A 24,578-nucleotide genomic window follows, 5' to 3' on the forward strand; every position below is an offset into this window, starting at 1 on the left:
TAGCATCTATACCCCTTTTGATTTACCCCGTATCCCACAAATACACATTTTTCAGCACACGCATCTAATTTGGTTCGTTCTATTTTAGGAATGTGAACAAAAACCGTGCACCCAAATATTCGAGGTCTTAGGGTGAGATTAGATGGGGGTTTATAAAATTTAGTTAAGGTTTCAAGAGGGTTCTTAAGTTCTAAAGCTCTAGTTGGTAGTCTATTTACAAGATAGGTTGCGGTGGCAAGAGCTTCAGGCCAAAAAGACCTTGGAACATTAGATTCAATCATTAAAGCACGGGTTATTTCTAATAAAATACGATTTTTCCTTTCAGCTACCCCGTTTTGTTGAGGTGTGTGTGGACACGTAGTTTGATGAATAATACCCCTTTCTTCACAAAAAAGTTTCATTTGACTGTTGACAAATTCACCACCATTATCGGATCTTAAAACCTGTATTTTACTTTGGAATTGTGTTTGAACCATGTTGGAAAAAGTAGTAAATTTATCAAACACCTCGGATTTGTTAGTTAAAAAATATGTCCAAGTCATACGAGTACAGTCATCAATAAATAAAAGAAAATATCGAAAACTGTGCCCTCCATTAACCCTTGCGGGTCCCCATACATCGGAGTGAACTAAAGCAAAGGGACGTTCAGTCTTTGTATTACTAGTTTTAAACGAGTTTTGATGGCTTTTGGCCAAAATACAAGTTTCACACTCAATACTATTATTTGAAGAAAATAAATTAGGAAATAAAATGTGCAAATATCCAGCAGACGGATGACCAAGACGTCTATGCCACAACCATGCTTGTCTATCGGGAGTCCCGTGAGCTAGCATGATCCTACCATCTTTAGTGACCTCATCCACATAATACAGACCATCCCGTTCAGTACCACGCCCAATTATCTCCCCCGTTCTGATGTCCTGTAAGATACAGAATGTAGGGTGTAATAAGACGGTACAATTAAGTTCTTTTGTCACGTGACTAACAGACAGTAATTTATGGGAGAGATCGGGAACATAAAGGCAGTTTTTTAAATTTAAATTTGGTGAGATTTCAACTGTTTCCCCGCCCTTGACTTGTATAATACCGCCATTAGCGGTTTTAATTTTGGTTTTGTTTGGTTTCGTATTTATAATAATATCATTTTTATTAAAAGTCATAGTATCGGTGGCACCACAATCGATAATCCACTCATTACTTTTTGTTTTATTTGAAACAATGTTAATTGACGAAACGTTATTTTTAATTTTAAAATCTTTAGTTTTATTGAAAAAAGGTTTTATTTGTTTATTGCCAACTATATTATTACAGGGACTATTTGTGTCAATAAATAAATTTGGGGAATTAAATTCGGTGGTGGGTGTTGAGTTCGTGACCGACACTCCTAACCCATCATACTCATCGACATATTTATCCCCACCCACTTTATTCAATTTGTTGGGTATGATTTTTAGGGATTTAATCCCTAATCCCAATCCCCTGTTACCTTCACCGGATGATGATGATGATGATGGTGGCTCGGCTGTGAATAAACCGAAACCACCTTGAGTGGTGGTGCCGGTTTCGTTATCCTCCTGTTTTCCCTTGGTTGTAGCCGTCGTTACCATCGAGGCTTTTCCCTTTCTGTGTCTATCAGCCCACCAATCGGGATATCCAATAACCTTGAAGCATTGTTCTCTGGTATGTCGTTTCATACCACACTTTGTACATTCAAGGTTGTCTTTATCTCGGGATGATGACGTGTAGTCTGACCGACGCTGATTTCTTGATAGCAAACCATGGCTGTCGAAATCCTTGGATTTTGATGCCGGTGCTACCAAGCCAGTGGAGATGCCGGATTGGGTAAGGACATCTGTTTTATTGTTAAATATATATTGGTGTGCATTTTCTTTTCGAATGGCAGCATAAGCCCCTTCGACAGTGGGTAAGGGATCGATTCTTAGTAGCTCACGTTTGATATTGTCATGTTTATAATCTAAAGCATTTAAGAATTGGAAAAGCTTTTGTTCTGACCTGATGTTATTATATTTGACAATATCATTCGGATGTTCCATGGGATTTGGATCCCTTATTTCGATTTCACCCCAGATTCCTTGTAATTTCAACCACAGTTCTTCAGTTGATTTACCTTCTTGCCTGATATTGTTGGCTTTAACATGTAAATCAAAGGTTTGGAGTTTGTCTTTACCAGAACTGTAGGTTGTGATGAGGGCATTCCATAAGGTTTTTGCTGTTGGAAACTGGGTCAGATTGCTTGCAATTTGTGGCTCTATGTTTTGAATAATCCATGAAAATACCACCAAGTCTTCCTGGTTCCACTTCTGGTTGTTGGTTTCTGGTGGATCTTCGGTTAAATGATTGAGGAGGGCCTCGGATTTACCTCCGATGGCAACCTTGATCATACGAGACCATAATGAATAATTTGAGTTGTTAAGGGTAGCACTGATTTTTAAAGAATCAGGATGCCTTTGTGATTGATTTTCATTGTTGGTTTGGAGAATTCTAGCCAATTGGCTAGTTAATTCTGTAATGAGTTGAGTTTGGCTGTCATGTTCTGCCATGATAACCACTCAAACGAAAAAAATAGGCAAATGATTTAAATTGCTGTGATTGAATGATTTAGATCATCAACACAAGCTCTGATGCCATGTTCAAAGTAGGAATATAATTGTAATTGTATTTGCTTGAATATTCAGTTTTGCATATCTCAAAATCTTGTTACATTTGGATGGAAGACTTCTTATACAAAAGAAGCTAAACGGCTATATGCCTAAATCACGGAAGAAGTATTCTACTTTTTGGAAAGTAAAAAAAAAGCTGCTTTTGGATGTTAATGGGACATGATGAGTTGTAAACTCTGATCCCTAAAAGTAATTTTAATTTCTAACATTTGTTACTTGATTAACATACAAAAAGTTAACAGGTTGATCAATCCCCGTATATTCGTGTACTTTATATTTGTTTTTGTCAAAAAATTAAAGAAAATTAACTAATTTATTTACACTTCCAACAAGTTTTTAAAGTTAATCTAAATTCTTTATGTTAATGTCAAAATACTTGGTAAAGAAATTTTATAAACAAGAATGTTAAACATAGCCCATAGGTAGAGATAGAGATGACAATAAATCAGATATAGATCGAGTGATGATGTATTTATATATTCATTTAGTTTTTGTTCATGGAGCATGTCCACCACCTCGAACATGTGACATGTCCTCCCTTCGAACATGGGTCATGTCCACCATATCGAATATGGGGCATGTCATCCACCTCGGACATGAGACATGTCCTTCACCTCGGACATTGGACATGTCGGCCACATCGAATATGGGGCATGTCATCCACATCGGACATGGGGTATGTCATCCACCTCGAACATGGGGCATGTCCTCCGACCGACCAACTCTCCACCTGCCCTCACCACTGTCTCCACATTTTGAAAGCGGAACATGCAGAAAAATTGAGCAATGGATCTTAGAAGAATTCCACTTTTTCCGACACGACTCTTTCTGATTTATGCACTGACATTTGAGTTGTCTCTCTTCTTTTTTTCCTTCGACGAAATTAAGCTGTGACCAATGGCCCCCTAATTGAATAGGCGTAAGAATGTTCTCTACCTCGGACATGTGCCATGTCCTCCCCCTTCGAATATAGGTCATGTCATCCACCTTATACATGAGGCAAAATCCTCCACCTCAAATATGAGGCATGTCCTCCCCCGATTGTTGTCCTGGCTCCTGTGTTTTTTGAGTGGCTAATGTTTTTTTGAGTCAGTTTGGTTTTTAGTCCTTCGTTTGCTTGTTATGTCATGAAGTTATTGTTTTATTTTTAATTTTTAATTACATAAATAAAAGGAACATAAATAGATAACAGAGTATATGAGCGTTTCCATCGTTTACGTGCTAACCAAAACTAAAATAAACTTTATAATTTGTATTCTCTATTCTTAATTTATTGTCTAGTTTTCATTTTTGGATGTCCTTAACTAATTTTTTTTTTTTATAAATAGATTAGAATAAGATAATTAAGTATATGGTTGTATGCCACGAATCAATTACCTGCTGACACACTTAAATGAGTTACTGGCAATGGTTGTAATACTAGGTTTTGGAAAGATATTTGGATCGGGGATACAACGCTCGCCTCAATATACACTCGCCTTTATCGACTAGCTACAAATCCGAATAGCAGTGTGAATGATCATTGGGATGACACTCGCTGGGCTTGGAGTTGGGTTAGAACCCCATCTGGTCATTCACGCACGCAGCTAGACGAATTCTTGATGTTGCTATCGACTGTTTGTGTATCTGAATCAAATGATAATTGGGTTTGAAATATCGCTACTGATGGCTTCTTTTCGTTTAAGTGCACAAGAGTTTTCCTGGACGGCGTGTATTTGCCTTCTTCGACACAACGCACACGTTGGCATCGGTTCCTTCTAATAAAGATTAATGTTTTCTTTTGGCGATTGTTACTTGACCGACTTCCAACATGAATCAATGTATACTTTAGAGGCTTGGATATCCAATCGATCATTTGTCCTACTTGTTATGTGGGTGGCGAATCTAGAGATCACACGCTTATTGTGTGTAACTTGGCAACATCTATTAGGAATCGGGTGAAAACTTGGACAGACACTCATTGGCCTAACTTCGATAATGTGGAAGATTTGTTCACATGTCTTGATCATCTTGGAGCCTCGTCAGCTTCTAAGTCCCAACTCTATTGTATCTTTGCTGCAACTTGATGGTGGATTTGGCGATATAAAAACGACAAACTATTCGGATCCAACCCGATTAAGAGAAGAGACTTATTTGATTGTATTCGAATATCGTCTTATTCTTGGTTAAAAGCTAGAAGCAAGATCGCTCCTTCATGAAATGACTCGCTTGGTTGCACTTTGTAATTTCATTATTTTTATCTTTGTCGTTTTTCTTTTTATCTTTTTTATTTATTTATTATTTTTAATAAAATTTTGGCAATAATTAAGTTCTATCATCCTCATAAAGTTAACGAAGTTTGATAGGAAAATGAGTTACCTACTGAAAACGTTAACTCAGAAACAAGAGGTTGATTCCATAATCAGAGATACAATTGATAAACTTCTCGTTCTTCGTTTTGGCAGATCATCAGATACCGTTTGCCTTCAGCTCGATGATATCGTACGCACTTTTTATTCCCCTTAGGGTTTATATATCATTTGATTACACCATTTCTCATATTTTGTATTCTTATTTCAATTAAATTATAATATTGAATTTGCAGCTATCAAAATCAGAACATGAGGTATCGAAATTTGCAAGTATAGCGTTAGTGGATGTTGATTCTGAAGAAATTCAAGTTTATTTGAAGTATTTTGATATTACTTTTATACCTTGTACTGTTTTCTTCTTCAATGCTCATCATATGAAGATGGATTCCGGGTAATTAATTATTATCTTGAGCTTATCTTATTACTCTATATATGTTTTCCTGTTTGTTTTCATTATAAATTTTCCAGATTTATTTTATTGAGGTTTTTTTTTATGCTGATAGCTTGCAATATCTGATATTCTGATGTAATTGTGTTCCAGATGCTTTTACTCTTTCTTTTTTTTTTTTCATTTATTATTTGAATATGAATATTTTTTGTTTTTCGCTTGATTACAGGAGCGCAGATCACACAAAGTGGGTTGGAGCATTTCACAGAAAACAGGATTTCATTGATGTTGTAGAGGTATATCTGGCCTAGTTGCATATTTTATATCGTAATAGAATATCTGTTGTAGTTTATTTTTCTTGTTTTTTTTGGGTAAGGGATAGTTATAAAACTTATAACTACTTGTAAGTAGGGATGGCAATGGCCACCCGATCCACCCGCTTCGTGATGGATATGAATGAACCTAAATGGATATGGATACGGATATGGATGAACCTAAATGGATATGGATATGGACATGGATGAAAAGTTTCATCCATGGATATATCCATTACCACCCGAAATACATATACAAAACATAAATATAGATATATGCTTGCATATTTATTATTACAAGTTCATTTACCGTTAGATTTACATTATGCTTTCAACCCTATAATGAAATAACTATAATATATTACAATAAAACACGTATATCTAACAAAATAAAATTACAAATTTCTTATTTAATTTTTCATAATCTATGTTTTATAGTAAATTTAACAAATTTTGTTATATCTTGACAAAGATTACACTCTCTTATGGATAGATTTTAATTATGTCATGTTATATTTATTTTTTGTTATACTGCGTTTTTATTTTAATCGCAAATAAGAAAATATTATAACAATTTTCTAATATCCATTGGATATCCATTAACCCGCTTAATCCACTGGATATGGATATGGATGGAGGACCTGAAACTAAATGGATATGAATATGGATATGGACGAACAAATATTAAATGGATATGGATGTGGATACGACATCACCTAATCCATATCCGATCCATTGCCATCCCTACTTGTAAGTACACTTTGCGGGATTTACAGTTATCTGTTAGGTGTGTGTATTATTAAATGTGATTTAAGAATGTAAAATTTATGTATTGATCTCAAGGCATTATTGTTAATTTGTCTGATTACTCCAAATGACCAATACAAATACAGTGTCATAAACATTAAAATCAGAATTAATCTAGTTTACAGTGGAGAATTTCTTGTTTGTTTGAATTTGTTGATTCAAAATTTTAAATGAAAACCCGTGAATGATTTGGATCATAATAGCAAAAAGAGCTGGTGGGGTTGACTCATCGATGCATATTTTTTTGTTTCACTGCAATTAGTTCATATGATTAGGATGACTTTTTTTAAAAGATTGATCCAAGTTTTTTAAATGTAGAAATTTAGAAGTTTGTTAAATCTTGAGCTTGTTATGGGCAACTTTTAGCACACGAACTAGTTTTTAATGTGACCCATTATCATATAATAATAACTGAAATTAGTTACTCTTTATATAGAATAGTCAAAAGTCAAACCTGTTCTTGTTTGAATGTAACATTGCTCTCTTACCTCAGATACTTATTTTCCACGGGAGGGTATTGTTTAATGGCAACTGAGTTTTTTAGTGTATAACATTGAAATCCATGCATGTGTTTATTTCTCGTCCTAAGGCATGTGTATCGTTGTGTTTTGAAAGTTTTATGCGTTTCTTGCAGGAAATATTTAGAGGAGCCATGAAAGGCAAGCTGATAGTGAATTGCCCAATTCCTCCCGAACGAATACCAAAATTCCAGTTGTTATATAAGGACGTTTGAAGGTAAATTTGTTATAATATTACTTATTCCTAAGTTGATAATATGAAATAATGCAACACAAGGCAACACCATATGCTTTTGTTTATTGTACTCGAGTTATGATATCGATTTATTTCTGTTAGATAATCATGATATCGTTTGTTTCACTAGGTCTAAAAAAATTGTAGCAGGGCATCTTAATTTTGCATACAATATTGCATTATGGTAATTTTACCAGATTGAAAATTATGTTTATATCAAGCATTAATTTAAAAGCTCAAAAACTTCTGCATTATGTCATGTTATGAAGATTAAATATTTTACCCTTCAACATAACTAAAAACAAGACTAGTTGATTTCATGTTACAGTCTTGATTTGTTATATGTTAATAAATTAACCAGCTGATTCACCAATCTTTATGAAATATAACGCGTTTATAACACTTCCTTCGATGAATTATTGTACAGTAAGAAGATTGCGCAAATGCACTTAATCTCCTCTTTCAAATACCGCTGCAGCCCCCATACCAGAACCTGCAACATTAGTACTCTTTAAGATTATTTAAATATTTTAGACCCTTTAATCGTCAACTATTGTAATGAAAATATTTTGGAGGTTATAAGCCCTTTTAGTTAAGTTTTTATATACTACTCAATAGGTCGTTAAAAGGTCAATCAAATTAAGTTCACATAGTGTTGCAGAACTCTGACATACTCAGCGAGTACTCAGATTTTTTAACTCGGTGAGTACTTGGTCAAACTCAGTCAAACTTGGAACTCGTTCAAACTCGGCCATAACTCGGGATTACTCAGAAAATCAGTCAAAATTGGACAAAACTTGGTTAGAATCAAACTTGGTCAACATCCGAGTACTCCTTGAGTTGCCGAGTACTCCCTAGAAAGTCCCGACCGAGTCCCCGAGTAGCGATTTTTGCAACCTTGTTCACATAAAAAGGTTGGAAGTTGTTACACATATGATAAAACAAGACTAACCTATGCACATAGAAACAACACCAAATCGACTATCCTTCCCACGACGTTTCATCTCATGAAGTAACGTTGCAACGCAACGAGCTCCTGAGATAATAAAAAGAAAAAAAAAAGGAAAAAAAAAAACTCAATGAGAACTCACCATTCTAAATTACATTAAAATTAAAAATAATAACAATAATAACCTAAGCATATAGTAACTAGTAAGTTACCTGTAGCTCCCAAAGGGTGCCCAATAGCAATAGCTCCTCCATTAACATTCACTTTATGAGGATCAAGTTGTAGCTTTTTACAGCAATAAACAAATTGGGATGCAAAAGCCTGCAACACATTAATAAATATTATACCTACATATCTAAAAGACATAGTGGAAGTGAATAGTACTTGAGGGTATTTTCGACTTTTCACTTTTTTTTTTAAGCATTTACATTTCATTTCACCAACAAAAACCCCATACTTCTTTCAAAAATTCAAATCGACCCCCCAAACAGAGGGGTAAAGTGTCACATGACCATTTTCATAATAAATCTTAAATAAACTCCCCCAAAATCTTCAACGGGTCATATCTTCTCGCTCGCAACGAGTTAAATTTTTCGACACCATCGTTAAACTCGAAATAATTTTAAGAACACAATGTCACTAACTATACGCAAAACTGACGCTTTTTAAAAAAACGCTAAATATTTGGAGTACTTTTCATACACATTGATTTTGCGTTAAATTTTTAAAAGTCGACAATTCCATAGCGAAACGCGGAGATATACATATATTGTTAATTTAACATAACATTTAATCGTTAAACTCGAAATAATTTTAGGAACACAATGTCACTAACTATATGCAAAACGGACGTTTTTTAAAAAACGCTAAATATTTGGGGTACTTTTCATACACGTTGATTTTGCGTTAAATTTTTAAAAGTCGACAATTCCATAGCGAAACGCGGAGATGTACATATATTGTTAATTTAACATAACATTTAAATCTCTTACGAGCTATACCTTTTAGTTCGACTCGAGTTGCGCTTCAACGACATCATCGTTAGCCACGAAATAATTTTATAAACTAAACGAAATAAAATACATTGAAAACCGAACCCCCGCCGCGAAGCGAGGGTTCGAAACCTAGTTACTTTCACATGGCAAATTTAAAATCATAATCTAACCATTTTGTAGCAGAAAAGAATTAAATAAAATCTTATACCTCGTTTATTTCGTAAAGATCAATGTTATCAAGTTCTAGACCTGCTGACTTCACAGCAGCAGGAATTGCAACAGCGGGACCGATACCCATGATTGCGGGGTCCACACCAACAGCCTCAAAACTCCTGTTCGAATTAATATTGTAGATTATATAAGAAAGGTCAACAAAGCTAATTTTGAATTTTGAATGGTCAAACATACCTAAATACACCAAGGATCGGAAGACCTTTTTTTAGAGCCACACTTCTTTTCATGAGGAGGACCGCGCCAGCACCATCACTAATCTGACTTGCAGTCCCTACTCAAGAAAAGATCATTCACGGGTCTTATTATTTAAAGATGACAATTTCAACCCATTTACTTAAGAAATGATCGAGTCAGGATATGTTTATCTTTAAGTGGCCAACCAAGTAAAATAACAAAAATTAAACTAAAAGATTATGAGTCGTCCTACAGGTTGGAAGTATGTCTGCCGACCCAGCCTTACCCGGCCATTTTACCACTTTTGGTTTGTAAGTATAATATTTAATCATGTATACCTGCTGTTGTTGTACCGTCCTTTTTGAACGATGGCTTCAGTTTTGCTAGATCAGCCATGTTTGTGTTTGGCCTAATACCATCATCTACAGATATTATAACCGGCTTTTCCTCACCAGTTTTCGGGTCAACGATCTACAAAGAAATCAATATGGTCTTTTAGGTCAAAACATATTAATCTCAATAATATAAATTGATCAAGTTCGAAAGGCAACAATACGTACCTTGGTATAAACAGGAATAATCTCATCTTTGAACTTTCCCGATGAAGTTGCTATGGCAGCACGTTTGTGAGACTCGACCTATCAAAATAAACTGGTTACTATCATATTTTTTGACATTGACATGGGTAAAAATAAAAGAATATGGCTGACTTTTAGAAGTCAAACTCACAGCAGCTTGATCTTGTTCTTCCCTAGTCACACCAAAACGTTGTGCTACGTTTTCAGATGTGATCCCCATAGGTAGGAGACAGTCTCTGGCTTGCGCAAATTTTTCAACCTGTTACATTAGGTCTAGTTACTGATTAATACTCAAAAACCCGCACTAAGTTTCGAAAAAAATGTAGACTAGGAAATTGATGCTGACTTTCGGGTTGACTTTGGAGATAGGCCCAATTTGGTCAATGCTCATTGACTCTACTCCAGCCCCAATACCTACATGAAGTACATGAACATGAATCAAAACATTAGATGAGCAACTGAAAGTCATGAACATGAATAAAAATATCATATAGTACAAATCTAAACGGATAAGGTTTTTCTCTTCAGGCTACCTGGAAATATGTACGTGGACTATCCGGGTTATCCCGTTACCGTTTCTGACCCATTTTCATAATAAAGTTGACTCATAATTCATACACAAAGTTATTAACTTCATTTCAATTAAAAACAATGAGATTATAACAAAGCTTCTGGTTGCTTTACCTATGTCATAAAATCCTGCCTTTATGTAAGCAGCTACATCAGCAACTGCCTGAAGGCCGGACGAACATTGCCTGTTGACCGTTCTAATGGGCACAGTATCTGGAAATAAACCGAATTATATCAAATCCAATGCGAAGATCATTAACGAAAAGAAAAAAAATATAACTATATATTTCGTTAAGTGTACCTGGGAAACCGGCATATAATGCAGCCATTCGACATTCGATTCCCCTTTGAGAACCTGGTGCTAAAACTGTACCTACAACGATATCCCCTATCTCACGTGGATTCACGTTTGTCTTCTCTATTAATGCCTAATCAGTAAGTATTAATATTATTATTATAAATAATAATGATAATGTTAAACTTCATGAATACAAATAGCACAAATGTATGGTATGCGCTATTTAAATATCTAACCTTTAAAACAGTTGCAAGTAAATCATCAGGTAAAGTATCCTTAAAGCCTCCACGTTTAGATTTGCATTGAGCAGTACGGTATGCACTGTTTTCGGACACGAAATTACATTAATAGACATAGCACAAATGTAACTGAATGAATTGCATAAATGGGTTTGTTCTGTTTATATATTTTAAAGAGAGAAACTTACGCAACAATGACAACATCGTCTCCAGAAGCAGTTGTCTGATGATAACCTGAACTATTCCCAGCTAAACAATTTGAAGCCTAGTCGAATAAATGATGAAATATATCAGTCATTAAGTTACAAAACATAACCAAATGGTAAAAATCCAAATTTAAAACTAATTTACTCATCCATTGATCATATTCTTAAAGCACAAAAATTGTACATATTGTACTACTGTTATTGAAATGACCTTTTCATCATTTAGCTACATTTTTATTTTGAATCTGATTTTGAACAAAGAAAAGTTTATCTGTTAACCTGTTTATCTGACTCCTTTCAGAACACTTGGCTTTTTAATCAGTTGTAATTTTTGACTCCTTTTGTTTGTATATTTCCTATTTCCTATTAAATGGTTCTTAACTTCTTACTTTGTTAAGGTCCAAGGACTTGTTGACCTTTAAACTCAAATTTTTAACATAGCTTAATTACTTATAAATTCAAAAATTCGGTTTTGATTGCTAATTTTAACCAGCATTATAGTTTATTGAGCTTGAATGAATCATTATCAGATTGTGAAACCAAAAACGGATATAGACGCCCAACTATATGATAGGTTAGACTCTAAATACTAAATAAGTGAAACTGTGTGATCTAAACCTATGCAAAGGGTTTGGTTAAGATAGAACCAAACTTCACCAAACATGTAAATGAAACCTAACTATACATATTAATGCAAATGGAACCTAACCCCTTAAAGAATGTTCAAGTTGTAAGAATATCAAGACTTCAACAACTAGACTATAATGAGATTGATTTGTAAAAATGATAACTTAAATAATTTAAATTTATATAGAAACAAAAAAACAACTAATTTTATTTTATTTTTTATTTTTTTTTTATAAATTTCATGTAATCTAACTCAAATCTGTAGTTTTGTCTTTTCAGTCAACTCATCTATCATTTACCAAATTTAGACAAACAGGCACACAAAAATGAACGCACTAAACCCAGTGGCCGAACTTGAAATCAAAGACAGTGGGGATTATTTTTCGAAAATTTAATAAAATTTTTATTTCCAGTGGGGTAAACACTAATAAAAACATTATTTTTTAGTAAAAATTATTTTTTTTAGTGTAAAAATTTTTTCCCCTCTAAATCCAGGTGGAGCGGATACCCCTTTCGGTTACACTAAGCTCCGGTTACACTAAGCTCCGCCCCTCACTAAACCAACCAATACTAGTTCGCGGAGTTGATTAATATTATTGTTTACTTTTATTTTTTTGGATATGGAAGGATCTTTTAATGTACATCTTCTATAAATTAATAAATAATAGACTTTTTTGTTCAAATTAACTTCTTGGATTAATAGCTATGTAGAAACAGATCGTAGAAGGTAAACAGAGCTATTATCTTATGCAACCTTTGTTAGTTAAGCAATGTATCACTTGTTAGGTTGGTTGTGGTGGTTGGAGAAATTATAAAAACGTTAAGAATATTTAATTAGTACTAATATTGTGAACAAATCTCATGATTCATATGAATAACACAGTTTCTTCGTGTTGTTCAGATGAAATAAAATCGCTACTCATGGAGCAAATAACTAATCTGTTCCAATCATTTCATTTTGAAACTTCAAATTCGATATTTATATACATTTATCCCCATGATCACATTAATTCGCCAGAAACAACGAAAAAGTACCAATAAACGTGTAAATCGTGGTTTCTCTGTAAGGTCTGAATCAGTTAACATTATTGCGTTTAACAAAATAAATAAAGAATTTTTCTAATGACATTCGTTAAAATGAAAAAAGGAAAAGAAAAAAAAAAAAGTAATGTACGTATAGTTACTTATATATAGTTTAAAAAGTGAAGGTTATGAAATTGTCGAAGACTTATATTAATTCACACATTTTTAATAAAAGAAAATTTTTAAACAAATTAACTTACAGAAATAGCAGATTCTTGTATGTGATTAGAAGAAGAAATTGAAGAAGTAGGTTGAAGATGTTGAAGCAGAATCTTTTGTCTGGTAATGGCTTTATCCATTATTGTTTCTCTGTTTCTTTTTTTATGATGATAATTGAGTTCTGCACTGAGATGAAAAAGCTTACAAAAAACATGTGTATATGTGTGGGTATATATATATATATATATATATATATATATATATATATATATATATATATATATATATATATAGAAGAATGTAAATTCTAAGTGGGTGGGGGCCCAGGGGCCAATGCACATGTGAAATTAATTAGAATTTTCTTCTATTTAGTTTTGACAAGGAAAAAGAATTTTCACGTTTTTCTTTCATATTGCAAAAAAATCACCTAAAATTTGTTGTCATTAAAAAGTTCATATAATCAAACTAATAGGAAATTTCTAATGACAATTCACATTAAAAAAAATTATTTGTACATTTAATAGCGATACATTTGAGGATAATTATTAAAAGAGGTGATTATTAACATGTACAAACAAAATTTGCATGCATTAATGACAACAGTTAAGTTGTCGTTAAAAATTTCAGAATTAATATCGTTGCCATTTTGTTAGAAAGAAAAACCATTAACAAATTGCGAATTAAAAACAACCTTTAGAACCGACATTAGAAAAATTCATAAATTAATTGGTTTTTTTAATTGTTTAAAATGATGAGTAGTTTTTTCTTGAGCGGCCGTTAGAAGTCAATGAACAAACAAAAATTCTACGAAAATACTCTTCAGTCTTCACACGAATAGCTTGAATAATTTTTTTTTTTTAATCAATTTTATCACTAACAAATACAATTAAGTGTATTCAATTGGTCAAAGCAGTCATGCAACGGATATTCACAGTTATAAGTTGCAACCCTTTTTACTAACCTTGATAGCTTATCTTGAGTCATTATATGAAACTTGAGTTCGAGCTAATTTATCTTATGAGCTCCAACAAAATTAAAAATTGTATCATGAAAAACTAAAGCAGCTAGGCAATCGGTAGCGTAAAACTCACAAAGGACGATGACTCTTTTATTAATATCACGTAATATTCAAAAATTGAGTTCCGGAAAACAAATTAACGGAATATAAATACTATAACCTTAGCTACGAAACAACCTAAAACATAAGGAAATCACGTCCAGGAGCGGCTGCCAGCTTCATTCCTTCCAACACAATTTCCTTGTACAGTTCAAATAAAGTTAAAGTTGTAAGGTTTTCCCTGTTCGGGTTACCCGGAAAGGGCGAGTAATCCGACCCCATACTCTAGTGTACGCAGCCCATCAGGAATACTCCCTGGCTGTTTCCAACCCTTCCCTGGCCACCTCAAGAATTGAACCTGAGACCTCTTGCAAGGATCTCAGGGCCCCAACCACTTGGGCTACCTTGGGATGGTTGTACAGTTCAAATAACTCTAGCCCATTTAATCTGAAGCTCAAATAAGGAGCCCATCTTATTAATAAACTAGACTCACCTGAATCATATAGACATGCATAATCGTAACTATATTAAATTAAATTATATAAGAAAATCAACTTGGAGTAGTTTATGATCGTTTTTTTTTTTTTTTTTTGTCACGTCAAATGAATTTTAAAATTCAATTACTTAAAATGAGACGTATGAAGTAATAATAATGCTAAAATCACAATTTGGAACTTTCAACCCCAACCAACTAACAAAATATTTGACCGAGTTAAATTCAAAAGGTATGGGCTGTGGTCAACTGCGATTATAAAGTCGGTTTTTACATATTGTTTGTGTGTTGTGACCCCTCCACTCAATTAATTTAAATATTAAAATTAGAAAATAAATAATTAAAATAATAAATTCATACATATGAATCATGTTTGTGTGAGTTGAGTGTGCTGTAGGCAGCATAGTGTGAAACATTGGTGGGAAATAGTAGAGGTCGTACACCTACTATTTGTTAGATTTTAAAGTTAGTTGTATGGTGTTTGCCTAAAAAAAGTTAGTTAGAACTAACCATTTATTCATAATTCTATTAAGATGATTTTTAATGGGTTACAAGTGTGAACGTAAATATCCTTTTTGTCAAATAGTGAATTTTCTTCTCTTTTTTTTCAAAAAAAAAGCCAAGCAAGAATATTTATATTTCTCAAACCACAATACATCGATGCAGTATTACATAATGTACAGAATAAGAGGTTAGACAATTTTATTTTGTTAATCACTATTATATTTCCAGTTTAAAGTTTAATGTTGACGAAATGTTTCATATTGAAAAAAATAGAAAGAACACATCTTGAGATGAAAAAAATTCTCAGCACCCAACCACTCAACTCCAAAATGGGTGGTTGAGTGCTTGTAAATCTCCAAAGGAGATCCAGGTTCAATCCCCACCAACCTTACTTTAAAGTCTTGCCTTCAAAAAATAAATAAATAAATAACTTGATAACCATATTAAATATGTGTAACTCAAAAAATAGAAATTCCCCGATTTATTTAACGTCAATTAAGGGTCACTGACAGGGTCCGGACTCCAAACATGATGCCGGACCCACCAACCCAATCATTTCCTGGGACGAACTCATACAGTCATACCGCCCCTCGGGAGTAAACCCTCACGGCGAATCCATACGAGCATCAAAACCCCCTCGAGTGATGCTTGAACGCAAGATGAGGCCCATGAAATGATCGATAAAATGATCGAAAATTATCACGAAATAACATAATTAGATCGCAGGGATTATCACCAAAATGCCCAAATATTTTTCACCCCTTGCACCAGAGCCCAAAAAAAAAAAAAAAAAATTGACAAAATGCCCTCGCAAGGCGCAAGGTACCTTGCGTACAAACCGGCGCAAGTACGCTTGCGTCCTTGCGTCCTTGCGCCTTTATCTTATCATGATAGGATTTTCAGGATAAGATTTCACTAGATTTTCTAGATTTTCATGGATAGAATTTCGATCCTATATAAAGAATGTCCCTGGAACTTGTAATTTATCATTTCCTAATAACTCATTCCAAAAGAATTTCAGTGATTATTGGCTACACAAGGTACATTTTCAAGAATTTTTTTGCACTACTTAAATATTTATGAATTGTGTCAATGAAGATAAATTTGTTGTTCATATATGTTGTGGAGGTTCTTTTGAGTATATTAACAACATTCCCATGTATTTACCCCTAGATTGTTTTAGAATTCGGCTAAAACTACCTGTTGCACCTATAAAACCAATGAATCAGAGAATATTATTAAAAAATGTTCTTAAAAAAATAGAAATGCCACCCAATTCACCTGTTTCAATGAGATACATTTATAATAACCATGTTTTTGATATTACGGATGATTATGAAGATTTTCAAGAGTTTTTACAATATGCAATTGTAAATGCTCCGATTGATATTTATGTTGTTGAGAAAGTACGAATAAATTTACCACAACGAAACCCAGAAACACACGTACCACAACGAAACCAAGAAACACACCAACCACAACGAAACCCAGAAACACTCCAACCACAACCAAACCCAGAAACACACTCAACACAAGTCACTGAACCAAACCTTCATAATTTAGAAGCGGAAGAGCCTGAAATGCCACCTCCAAACACTGAAGAGTTTGATATGTTTAACTATGGTGTTGAAAACGTATGTAAAATTAAAGAAGGAGACCACCCGTTTGAGATATCTGTTGTCGCATCTAGTGGTTCAGATGGAGAAAAAGACGGAGACGAAGACGAAGAAGATCAATATGAAGAAGAAAAGCAAGATTTATTCTGGAATATGCCACCTCTATTGAGTCAGCAAGAGCAAGAGCCTGAAATTACGACACAAACACCAACCACGTATAGGGTATCAGATTTAATTAAAGTTCGTCAAACTTTTTTGAACAAGTCCGAGTTCGTAAACACTCTATTTACAAAATGTCTTGAAGAAAACTTCCAAATTAAGCCTGTAAAGACAGACAAATCTCGATACACCGCTAATTGTGTGTTGCCAAACTGTGAATGGAAAATTAGTGCTTACAAAATACGGAACACTGAAAACTTTATGGTAAAGAAATTGTATGACGTACACACATGCTCACGCACACTAATTATGGGAAACAATAAACATGCCACCAAAAAGGTGTTGGGTAGTATGCTTGTGGATTCATTCAAGTCTGCAAACCGGGAATACAAAGCAAATGATATACGTGCGGATATAGGACACCGGTTCGGTGTCAGCATATCTTACAATTAAGCATGGAGGGCCAAATGTCATACATTACAGATGCTTCGTGGCAGTGCTGAAGACTCGTTTCGAATGCTTCCCCTTTACCTATATAACATTAGGATCCACAACCCGGGAAGCGTAAGTAATTTGGTCACCGAAAAAGAAGATAGATTTTTGATGTGTTACTATTCCCTTGGCGTAGTTGTAAGTATCGATAATCTCTCTTAATTTTTAACTTATAATTGACCTTATTATAATTGAACACTTTTGACCTGCTAAAATCTATGTAGGTTCGATCATTTGTTCAACATTGTCGTCCGGTAATCATCGTCGATGGTGCGCATTTGAAGGCAGGGTACTCGGGGACAAATTTAGTTGCCGTTGCGATGGATGGCAATAATGGAATTCTGCCATTGGCTTATGGAATTGGTGGCGGCGAGACAAACGAGGTTTTGTCATGGTTCTTAGGCAACCTAAGAGATCATTTAATGAGTTGTGGTATGAGTGATCGTATTTCAGAGCTTACTTTTGTTTCTGATCGTGCTGCTTCAATAGCACATGGTGTTTCAACTGTGTTTCCTGAAGCGTTTCACTGTTTTTGCGCACGTCATTTGTTTGGAAGCATCAAAACTAAATCTAACAAATTCAAATATTTTGAATGGCATTATTGGAAAATGGTGAAAGCTTACCGTGGGTCGGATTTTGAGGATCATCTTAGTGTATTTCTGTAACATCCCAAAATTTTAAGATAATATTTTATGAGAATTTATTAGTGATTCGTTATGTTTAAATATTTAACTAGCAAAATAAAATAGACAATTCAAGAATTTGTTAGTTAAATATTGGCAATGACTAATCATGCAAAGTATGAAATGAGATGGTTAGTTAGTGTTAAGGACCACCTAAACTATGTTTTGGTGGGGAGGGACCTAAGTTGCCAACTAGTGAAAGTTTATAAGTATTAAACTAGTCATGAAGCTTCTAGTTCATTTTGGGGAGAAAGTCCAAGAAAGAAAGAAAGAAAGAACGGGAGAGAAAGAGATGAGAGAAATTAGGGTTTTCAATTAGTGATCTAACCCTATAACAATCAAGTAAGTCTACAATCAAGGATGCTAGTAGCACAAAGAAGTAAGAAGATCATCATCAACATCCTTTTCTTCATGTTTTTCAAGTTTGAATTCTTAAGAAGAAGTTGAGGTAAAACTAGTACACTTGAAATTATTGAAGTTTATGTTTAGTTTATGCTTAGATCATGATGTAATGGATGTTTTATGAGTTGAGTTAGTGAATTTCGGATTTAAGTGCTATGGTGTATGTCTAAATGGGTTTTGTTAATGAAATGAAAGTATAAGAGTAGATTATGATGGGTTTATGTTATGTTTATGTATAAATATTAGTTTTATAGTATTATGATACATGAATATGCATAATACTAGTTAAAAGATTGTGCATGGGGAAGAAGATGATTATATGTGTAATGAAATAGGTAAATATGGTTTTGTGCACATAAGGTGTTTGATAAAATGCTTCAATGAAAGTGAAAATTGTAATTTAACAAGAAATGTTATGGATAAGGAGTTTATGATGAGTAATGAAATAATATAGTAGTTATTAATGGTAAAAAGGAGATTAAGAAGGTTAAAGACTAGTAAGTTATGTTGCGCATGAAATGAGGTTAATTAGTTAAGATTAATCTAGTTATGATTATAAAGATTAAAGGAAAAGTATGATTAATGCGAATTGACAAGATTAGCATTTTGTGTATTAGGTGCTAATCAAGGAAAGGAAGCAAACTTGGATGCGAATCGACAAGTGGCAAAGGTGAGTTAAATGGGGGTAATATGGGCGGGTCAAGGGTGATCATGGAATCCATGATCATAAGTTATGTAAAAGAGATGTTTATGATTATTCTATGTTTTTGAGTTTAATTATAGAAGTGTACTTGTGGTTGTTTTGAATACGAGATAGGATGATATGGGTGACTTAATGCTCCCGGATTGCATCCGTGCAAGAGGGTGACAATTAAGTTCACTAGGTAAAGCTTAGACTTTTCGTCTATGTCAAAGTGCAAAGCTTAGACTTCATGTCTATTATAAGGCGAAAAGCTTAGACTTTGTGTCTATGTCATGGTGTAAAGCTTAGACTTTATGTCTATGTCCATATCACGTGATAAGCTTGGATTTATATCCATGTTAAGTGTAAGCTTGGACGGGGTCCATGTTAAGAGTAAGCTTGGATTTATATCCATGTTAAGTATAAGCTTGGACGATGTCCATGTTATGTGTAATCTTGAACACACATCTATGATAATGTTTTAAGCTTGAACTATGTACATGTCATGTGCTAAGATTAGACGTATGCCTAGGATGTGAGATGATCAAGTCCGAAACACGAAATCAACCTTCGGGTTGGAAGGTTATGGTTACGTTATGATTGTGTTTATGTTTTAAGTTTAAGATATTTATTTACCATTAACTCACTAAGCGTATTGCTTATCCCGTTATGTTGTTAATGTTTGTTAGGTTCTTATTCATCGAGAAGGTATGGGACGACAAAGTTTTAGAGGAGCATTCGGCACTTAGCAAGTGGTATGCAAGTCTCTTATTTGAATCTAGCTTTATGATAACCGCTTATTAACGCCAAGGGTCAAAAGTGTATTAAGATAAAAGATGTTTAAGTTTGTTTATGTGTTATGACGATTAAAACAGGTTGGAACGGAGTTGTTATGCGTTGATAGTCAAACGGATCACAAGTGTTAATTTGGTTAAAAACTACCATGTCAGGGCCTGATCCCTGAATGGGATTAAAAGATCCCGGAATGAGATCAAAGGTGATTTTCAAGAAATCTGATCAGAACCTGATCCCATAGTGGGATGATGGGATCCCATAGTGGGATCTAAAAAAAAAAAATGTCATCGTTTTAGGGCGTTAAAAGTTGGTATCAAAGCTATGGTTTAAGGGACTTGGATAATCCACTATAGGGATTATCTAGGCTTAAACCAACTCTAAGTTTTAATAAGCGGTTTATGACTTGCATGATAGATAATGTTTAAAATATTATGTCATGTTCCTTAGGATTGTATATGATGCTAGAAACTAGGAGAAAGGAATGGGAAGAATGAATGTGTGTTATGCATGAGTTTGTTAATATTTTCGAGAAAACTATGCACTTGTGATGTGCTGTACGAGAGTGGTTTGGTACACCCGGATTGCATTCGTGCAAGAGGGTGATGATCAAACCCACTAAGTAATGAAGCTTGGATCCATGTCAATGATGATGATCTTGGACTTGTGTCCATAAAAATGATGATGAGCTTGGACTTGTGTCCATGTCAATGATGATGAGCTTGGACTTGTGTCCATGAAAATGATGATGAGCTTGGACTTGTGTCCATGTCAATGATGATGAGCTTGGACTTGTGTCCATGAAAATGATGATGAGCTTGGACTTGTGTCCATGTCAATGATGATGAGCTTGGACTTGTGTCCATATCAATGAGGATTAGCTTGGACTTGTGTCCATGTTGATGATGATAAGCTTGGACTTGTGTCCATGTCGATAATGGTAAGCTTGGATCCATGGTAAAGTTAATGAGCTTGGACTTGCGTCCATGGTAAAGTTAATGAGCTTGGACTTGCGTCCATAGTAGAGTTAATGAGCTTGGACTTGCGTCCATGGTAATGTTAGTGAGCCTGAACTTACGTCCATGTTAATCTTGATGAGTTTAGACCTTATGTCTATGGATTTGTGTTTAGCTTAGGCACAATCTTAGGTCATTCCTAGTAAGTTGTGTCTATGGTGTGGTATGACCGGATCCGATACAAGAAAGAAACTTGAGGGTTGACAGGTTATGTTTTGGTTATGATTATGCTAATGCTAAGAGTTGTCAAACACATGAATAGAAATGGTTATGTAAAGTAGTTGTCAAAAGTATAATAAATGTACCCTTAAGTTAAGATGACTAAAGACGATGTAACGGAAACGAGAAAAGCGTGAAAGCGGTTCAAGTAATACTGAAGCATGAAAAGAATGAAATTTAGGGATGGAGCTTAGCATCCCTGATCGTTTAGAATATTAAGAAGTCATGAAAAGAAAAGGAAGTATGAAGGGAATGTGAACTCAGTCCGGGTTGGACTGGGACCCGAACCCGATCTAGAATAGAAGAAGGGTAAAGGAGTCACGAGATATGTGGTAGGTACCTTCCTTTACACCTGCACATGTTTTGTGTAACTTCCTACATGAATGCGTATAGGCCTTAACCTTTAATTGGAAAGGTAACGAAACTATATAGTTGTGACTATAGTGAGTAAATGATTATTTTGTTCCCTTGGAGTGGGGTTAGTATGTTGCAACGGAAATGTATAGCAATGAACCTTCAAGTGAAGGGACTGAATGAAAAGAAAGAGTTTCCCTTAGGCAAATGTAAGAATGTTAAGAGGACCAAATTACTTACTTATAAGGTAGAAATGTCATGAGCAAGAGATCTCTTTGGTCCTAGAAGGAGAGAAAGATGTGATAGATTAGATTGAGCCGATTCTAAGTACCTATAAATATTTGGATCTTCATAGCTTTAAGACTACACAAATGTAAGAAGAACAAGATTGAATGTAAAAAGCCTGAAAAAGAGTAGTTCTTATATTAAAAAGGAAGAGATATGGTACATCAAATGATTGTAGTATGATGTAAGACTTAGTAGACAGTTAAGAAAACTAATTAAGCATGGGGAGTAAAATTTTGCATGAGAATGAGCAATCCAACTATCATGATACTTAAGAACTGGTTGCGACTAAGTAGTAAGATGTGCATGATGTACGATGTTTAAAATAAAGACTAAGTGTATATACGAATGTGTATTATCGGTATCTAATGTGAGAGATGAGAAGATTTTTATGTTATGGTAATGAATTTAGAGAATGGAAGGAGGCGTCTCTGAAATTTCGCATGAGAATAGTCTGAAGAGAATTCATGAAAATAGGCATTGAAATGAGCTCTAAATCATAGATTGTACCTTATGGGTACATATATGAATAGTTGATTATCACAATGAAGGTACATACGAGTCCATATTTAAAATGTTGGGCGTAATCAGAAGTGGAGAAGCATGTTAAGGAACATGTTATGAATAGAAAGGAGATATAATCGATAATAAGTTATCACCTATAAGCAACAGTGATATGGGATGACGATAAGAGGAGTTATGAGTGTCATTAGTCAGATAACAAGACACGGATGTTTGGTACGAACTTAAAATTGTAAAGTTAGTTTTTACTACAGAGTGAGAAAAAAATTAAAGAGTAAGGTTCCCTACCCGTAAAGATGATGAGATATGTATTTAGGGCTACATTTGCGTAGTAGCAATGAGTCTTGCGATACGTTCTGGTTATGTATTGAAAAAGGAGCAGGTTCCGCTATTCATTAGCCAGAGAATATGATGTAGAAATTGATGATGAAAATGAAAATAGCGTACGTTTGATCCATAATTATATTAGATAATATTGAAGGCTTGTTCAAGTAATTAGGAGAATTTTATAAGCAAAAAGAATTTAATGGGTTTTGCATGAGGTATGTTAGATTCCCCGTTTCTAGTTAATGTGGTTAAGAGGAAAAAAAAAAGGGGGGGGGGGGGGGGGGGGGGTGATGACCCGGGAATTTCCGACCAAATTTAAACTTTATCTTTATATGAAATCGACACGATAAGCAAAGTCTGTAATGTTGAGTCTCATAAATTTTGAACTGTGTTCATGCATACATTTGACCTTTGAACTACTTATATGGATTTCTTGAACCTTTGATTATTCCTGACGATTCACGAACAACTATTTGTAAATAGATATGTACATATTTAAATATATATATTAATTTGAAATGTTATAGGATTCAATTATTAGAAGTTACTATATAAAGTAAAATAAAATATGATATTATAATAATTATTATTTAAAATATATCTATACATAATTAGTGTATATTAGAAATAAATATTAAATGATTGTAATACTCGATTGACGTTTCGTTAATGTTCATATAGATCTACTACTTTTATCCGCTAATGATTAACAACGGAGTACAAATTGATATCCGTAAAAATTGTCAGTAGCATAAAACAATTAATATTCACGAGTCTAATATAGTGACTACTTTTAAAAGAAAACATGGGACCTAATTCTTTTAACATATCTGCTTTCTATTTCATCATATTAGCATATATCAATATACATATAGATATGGGTACATACATCACCATTTGATTACTAATATAATGTACTATCTTACTTTAGTTGTTACTAGTCTCGATCTCTATCTAATCATCCCTTTTCTTTATCTAAAATATTATCATTCATACATTGCATACATAAATATATTTTAAACTAACACCATCACTTCTCACAACCACCTTATTCTCCTTCTTCAATCCATGAACGCCAAACGCTATCACTTGCAAATATGCTACTTCTATGTATTGCTAGGTTGTTTACTACTTTTCAGTTAAAGCTCAACAACCGGTATCCTTTTGAACAATCAAACTGCCACCCCACAATTCTACCATCGTGAACACCCACTCAAACACTTGACCTCAATCACCACAAATCATCTTCAACAAGCATATACAAACAAGAGTCACTTATTAATTTTAAAACTAGATATCAAAACAAACCACCATTAGTCCCTAACTGTTAAACCGTCACATCTTAATCACAACCATCAAGAAACACTGTGATCGAGCTGCGGCTATGCTATACTTGCTGCTACTATTCGAAGACCTTCACAACCAATAAACTAAAGAATACTGATGAGCTGCTGTTTAGTTGTATGTAACAGCAAATCCTACTGCTGCTCATCTGTCTTACATCAGAACTGCAACACAACTACTTGTTAGTTTTGGAAACCGTTGTGATAAACTACTGCTACTATGAAC

At 34.1% G+C, this 24,578-nt stretch overlaps 2 protein-coding genes across 3 annotated transcripts; one reads left to right on the top strand and one right to left on the bottom strand.

Moving 5' to 3' along the window:
• The first annotated feature begins 5,008 nt into the window (after positions 1 to 5,008).
• On the top strand, positions 5,009 to 13,589 carry LOC139876195 (uncharacterized). Of its 2 annotated transcripts, none has more exons than XM_071863488.1 (5): positions 5,009 to 5,162; positions 5,266 to 5,423; positions 5,650 to 5,716; positions 7,176 to 7,276; positions 13,450 to 13,589. In XM_071863488.1, the coding sequence occupies exons 1-4, from the start codon at positions 5,031 to 5,033 to the stop codon at positions 7,272 to 7,274; spliced, it is 456 nt and encodes a 151-aa protein (XP_071719589.1). In that variant the 5' UTR covers positions 5,009 to 5,030; the 3' UTR covers positions 7,275 to 7,276; positions 13,450 to 13,589. The 2 variants fall into 2 exon arrangements, with proteins under 2 accessions (XP_071719589.1, XP_071719590.1); XM_071863489.1 differs by lacking the exon at positions 13,450 to 13,589 and adding an exon at positions 7,722 to 7,804.
• On the bottom strand, positions 7,583 to 13,577 carry LOC139876193 (3-ketoacyl CoA thiolase 1, peroxisomal-like). The gene is made up of 14 exons (XM_071863485.1): positions 13,448 to 13,577; positions 11,520 to 11,596; positions 11,329 to 11,413; positions 11,096 to 11,222; positions 10,909 to 11,007; positions 10,571 to 10,638; positions 10,376 to 10,483; positions 10,207 to 10,284; positions 9,985 to 10,117; positions 9,647 to 9,743; positions 9,447 to 9,570; positions 8,456 to 8,564; positions 8,247 to 8,330; positions 7,583 to 7,787 (listed from the first exon to the last, which is right to left on the bottom strand). The coding sequence occupies exons 1-14, from the start codon at positions 13,544 to 13,546 to the stop codon at positions 7,744 to 7,746; spliced, it is 1,332 nt and encodes a 443-aa protein (XP_071719586.1). The 5' UTR covers positions 13,547 to 13,577; the 3' UTR covers positions 7,583 to 7,743.
• Positions 13,590 to 24,578: the final 10,989 nt, after the last annotated feature.

The sequence above is a fragment of the Rutidosis leptorrhynchoides genome, chromosome 11 (genome assembly GCF_046630445.1).
Source record: "Rutidosis leptorrhynchoides isolate AG116_Rl617_1_P2 chromosome 11, CSIRO_AGI_Rlap_v1, whole genome shotgun sequence".
In the NCBI taxonomy this organism is placed as follows: Eukaryota; Viridiplantae; Streptophyta; class Magnoliopsida; order Asterales; family Asteraceae; genus Rutidosis; species Rutidosis leptorrhynchoides.

What these genes read in the sequence shown, in the direction of transcription:
- LOC139876195 (XM_071863488.1), top strand. Translation starts at nt 5,031, where the DNA reads ATGAGTTACCTACTGAAAACGTTAACTCAGAAACAAGAGGTTGATTCC. An exon ending in GCCTTCAGCTCGATGATATC is followed by an intron (nt 5,163 to 5,265) that starts GTACGCACTTTT and finishes TTGAATTTGCAG; the next exon opens with CTATCAAAATCAGAACATGA. An exon ending in CATATGAAGATGGATTCCGG is followed by an intron (nt 5,424 to 5,649) that starts GTAATTAATTAT and finishes GCTTGATTACAG; the next exon opens with GAGCGCAGATCACACAAAGT.
- LOC139876193 (XM_071863485.1), bottom strand. Translation starts at nt 13,546, where the DNA reads ATGGATAAAGCCATTACCAGACAAAAGATTCTGCTTCAACATCTTCAA. An exon ending in GACGATGTTGTCATTGTTGC is followed by an intron (nt 11,414 to 11,519) that starts GTAAGTTTCTCT and finishes GTCCGAAAACAG; the next exon opens with TGCATACCGTACTGCTCAAT. An exon ending in ATCTTTACGAAATAAACGAG is followed by an intron (nt 8,565 to 9,446) that starts GTATAAGATTTT and finishes AATGTGTTGCAG; the next exon opens with GCTTTTGCATCCCAATTTGT.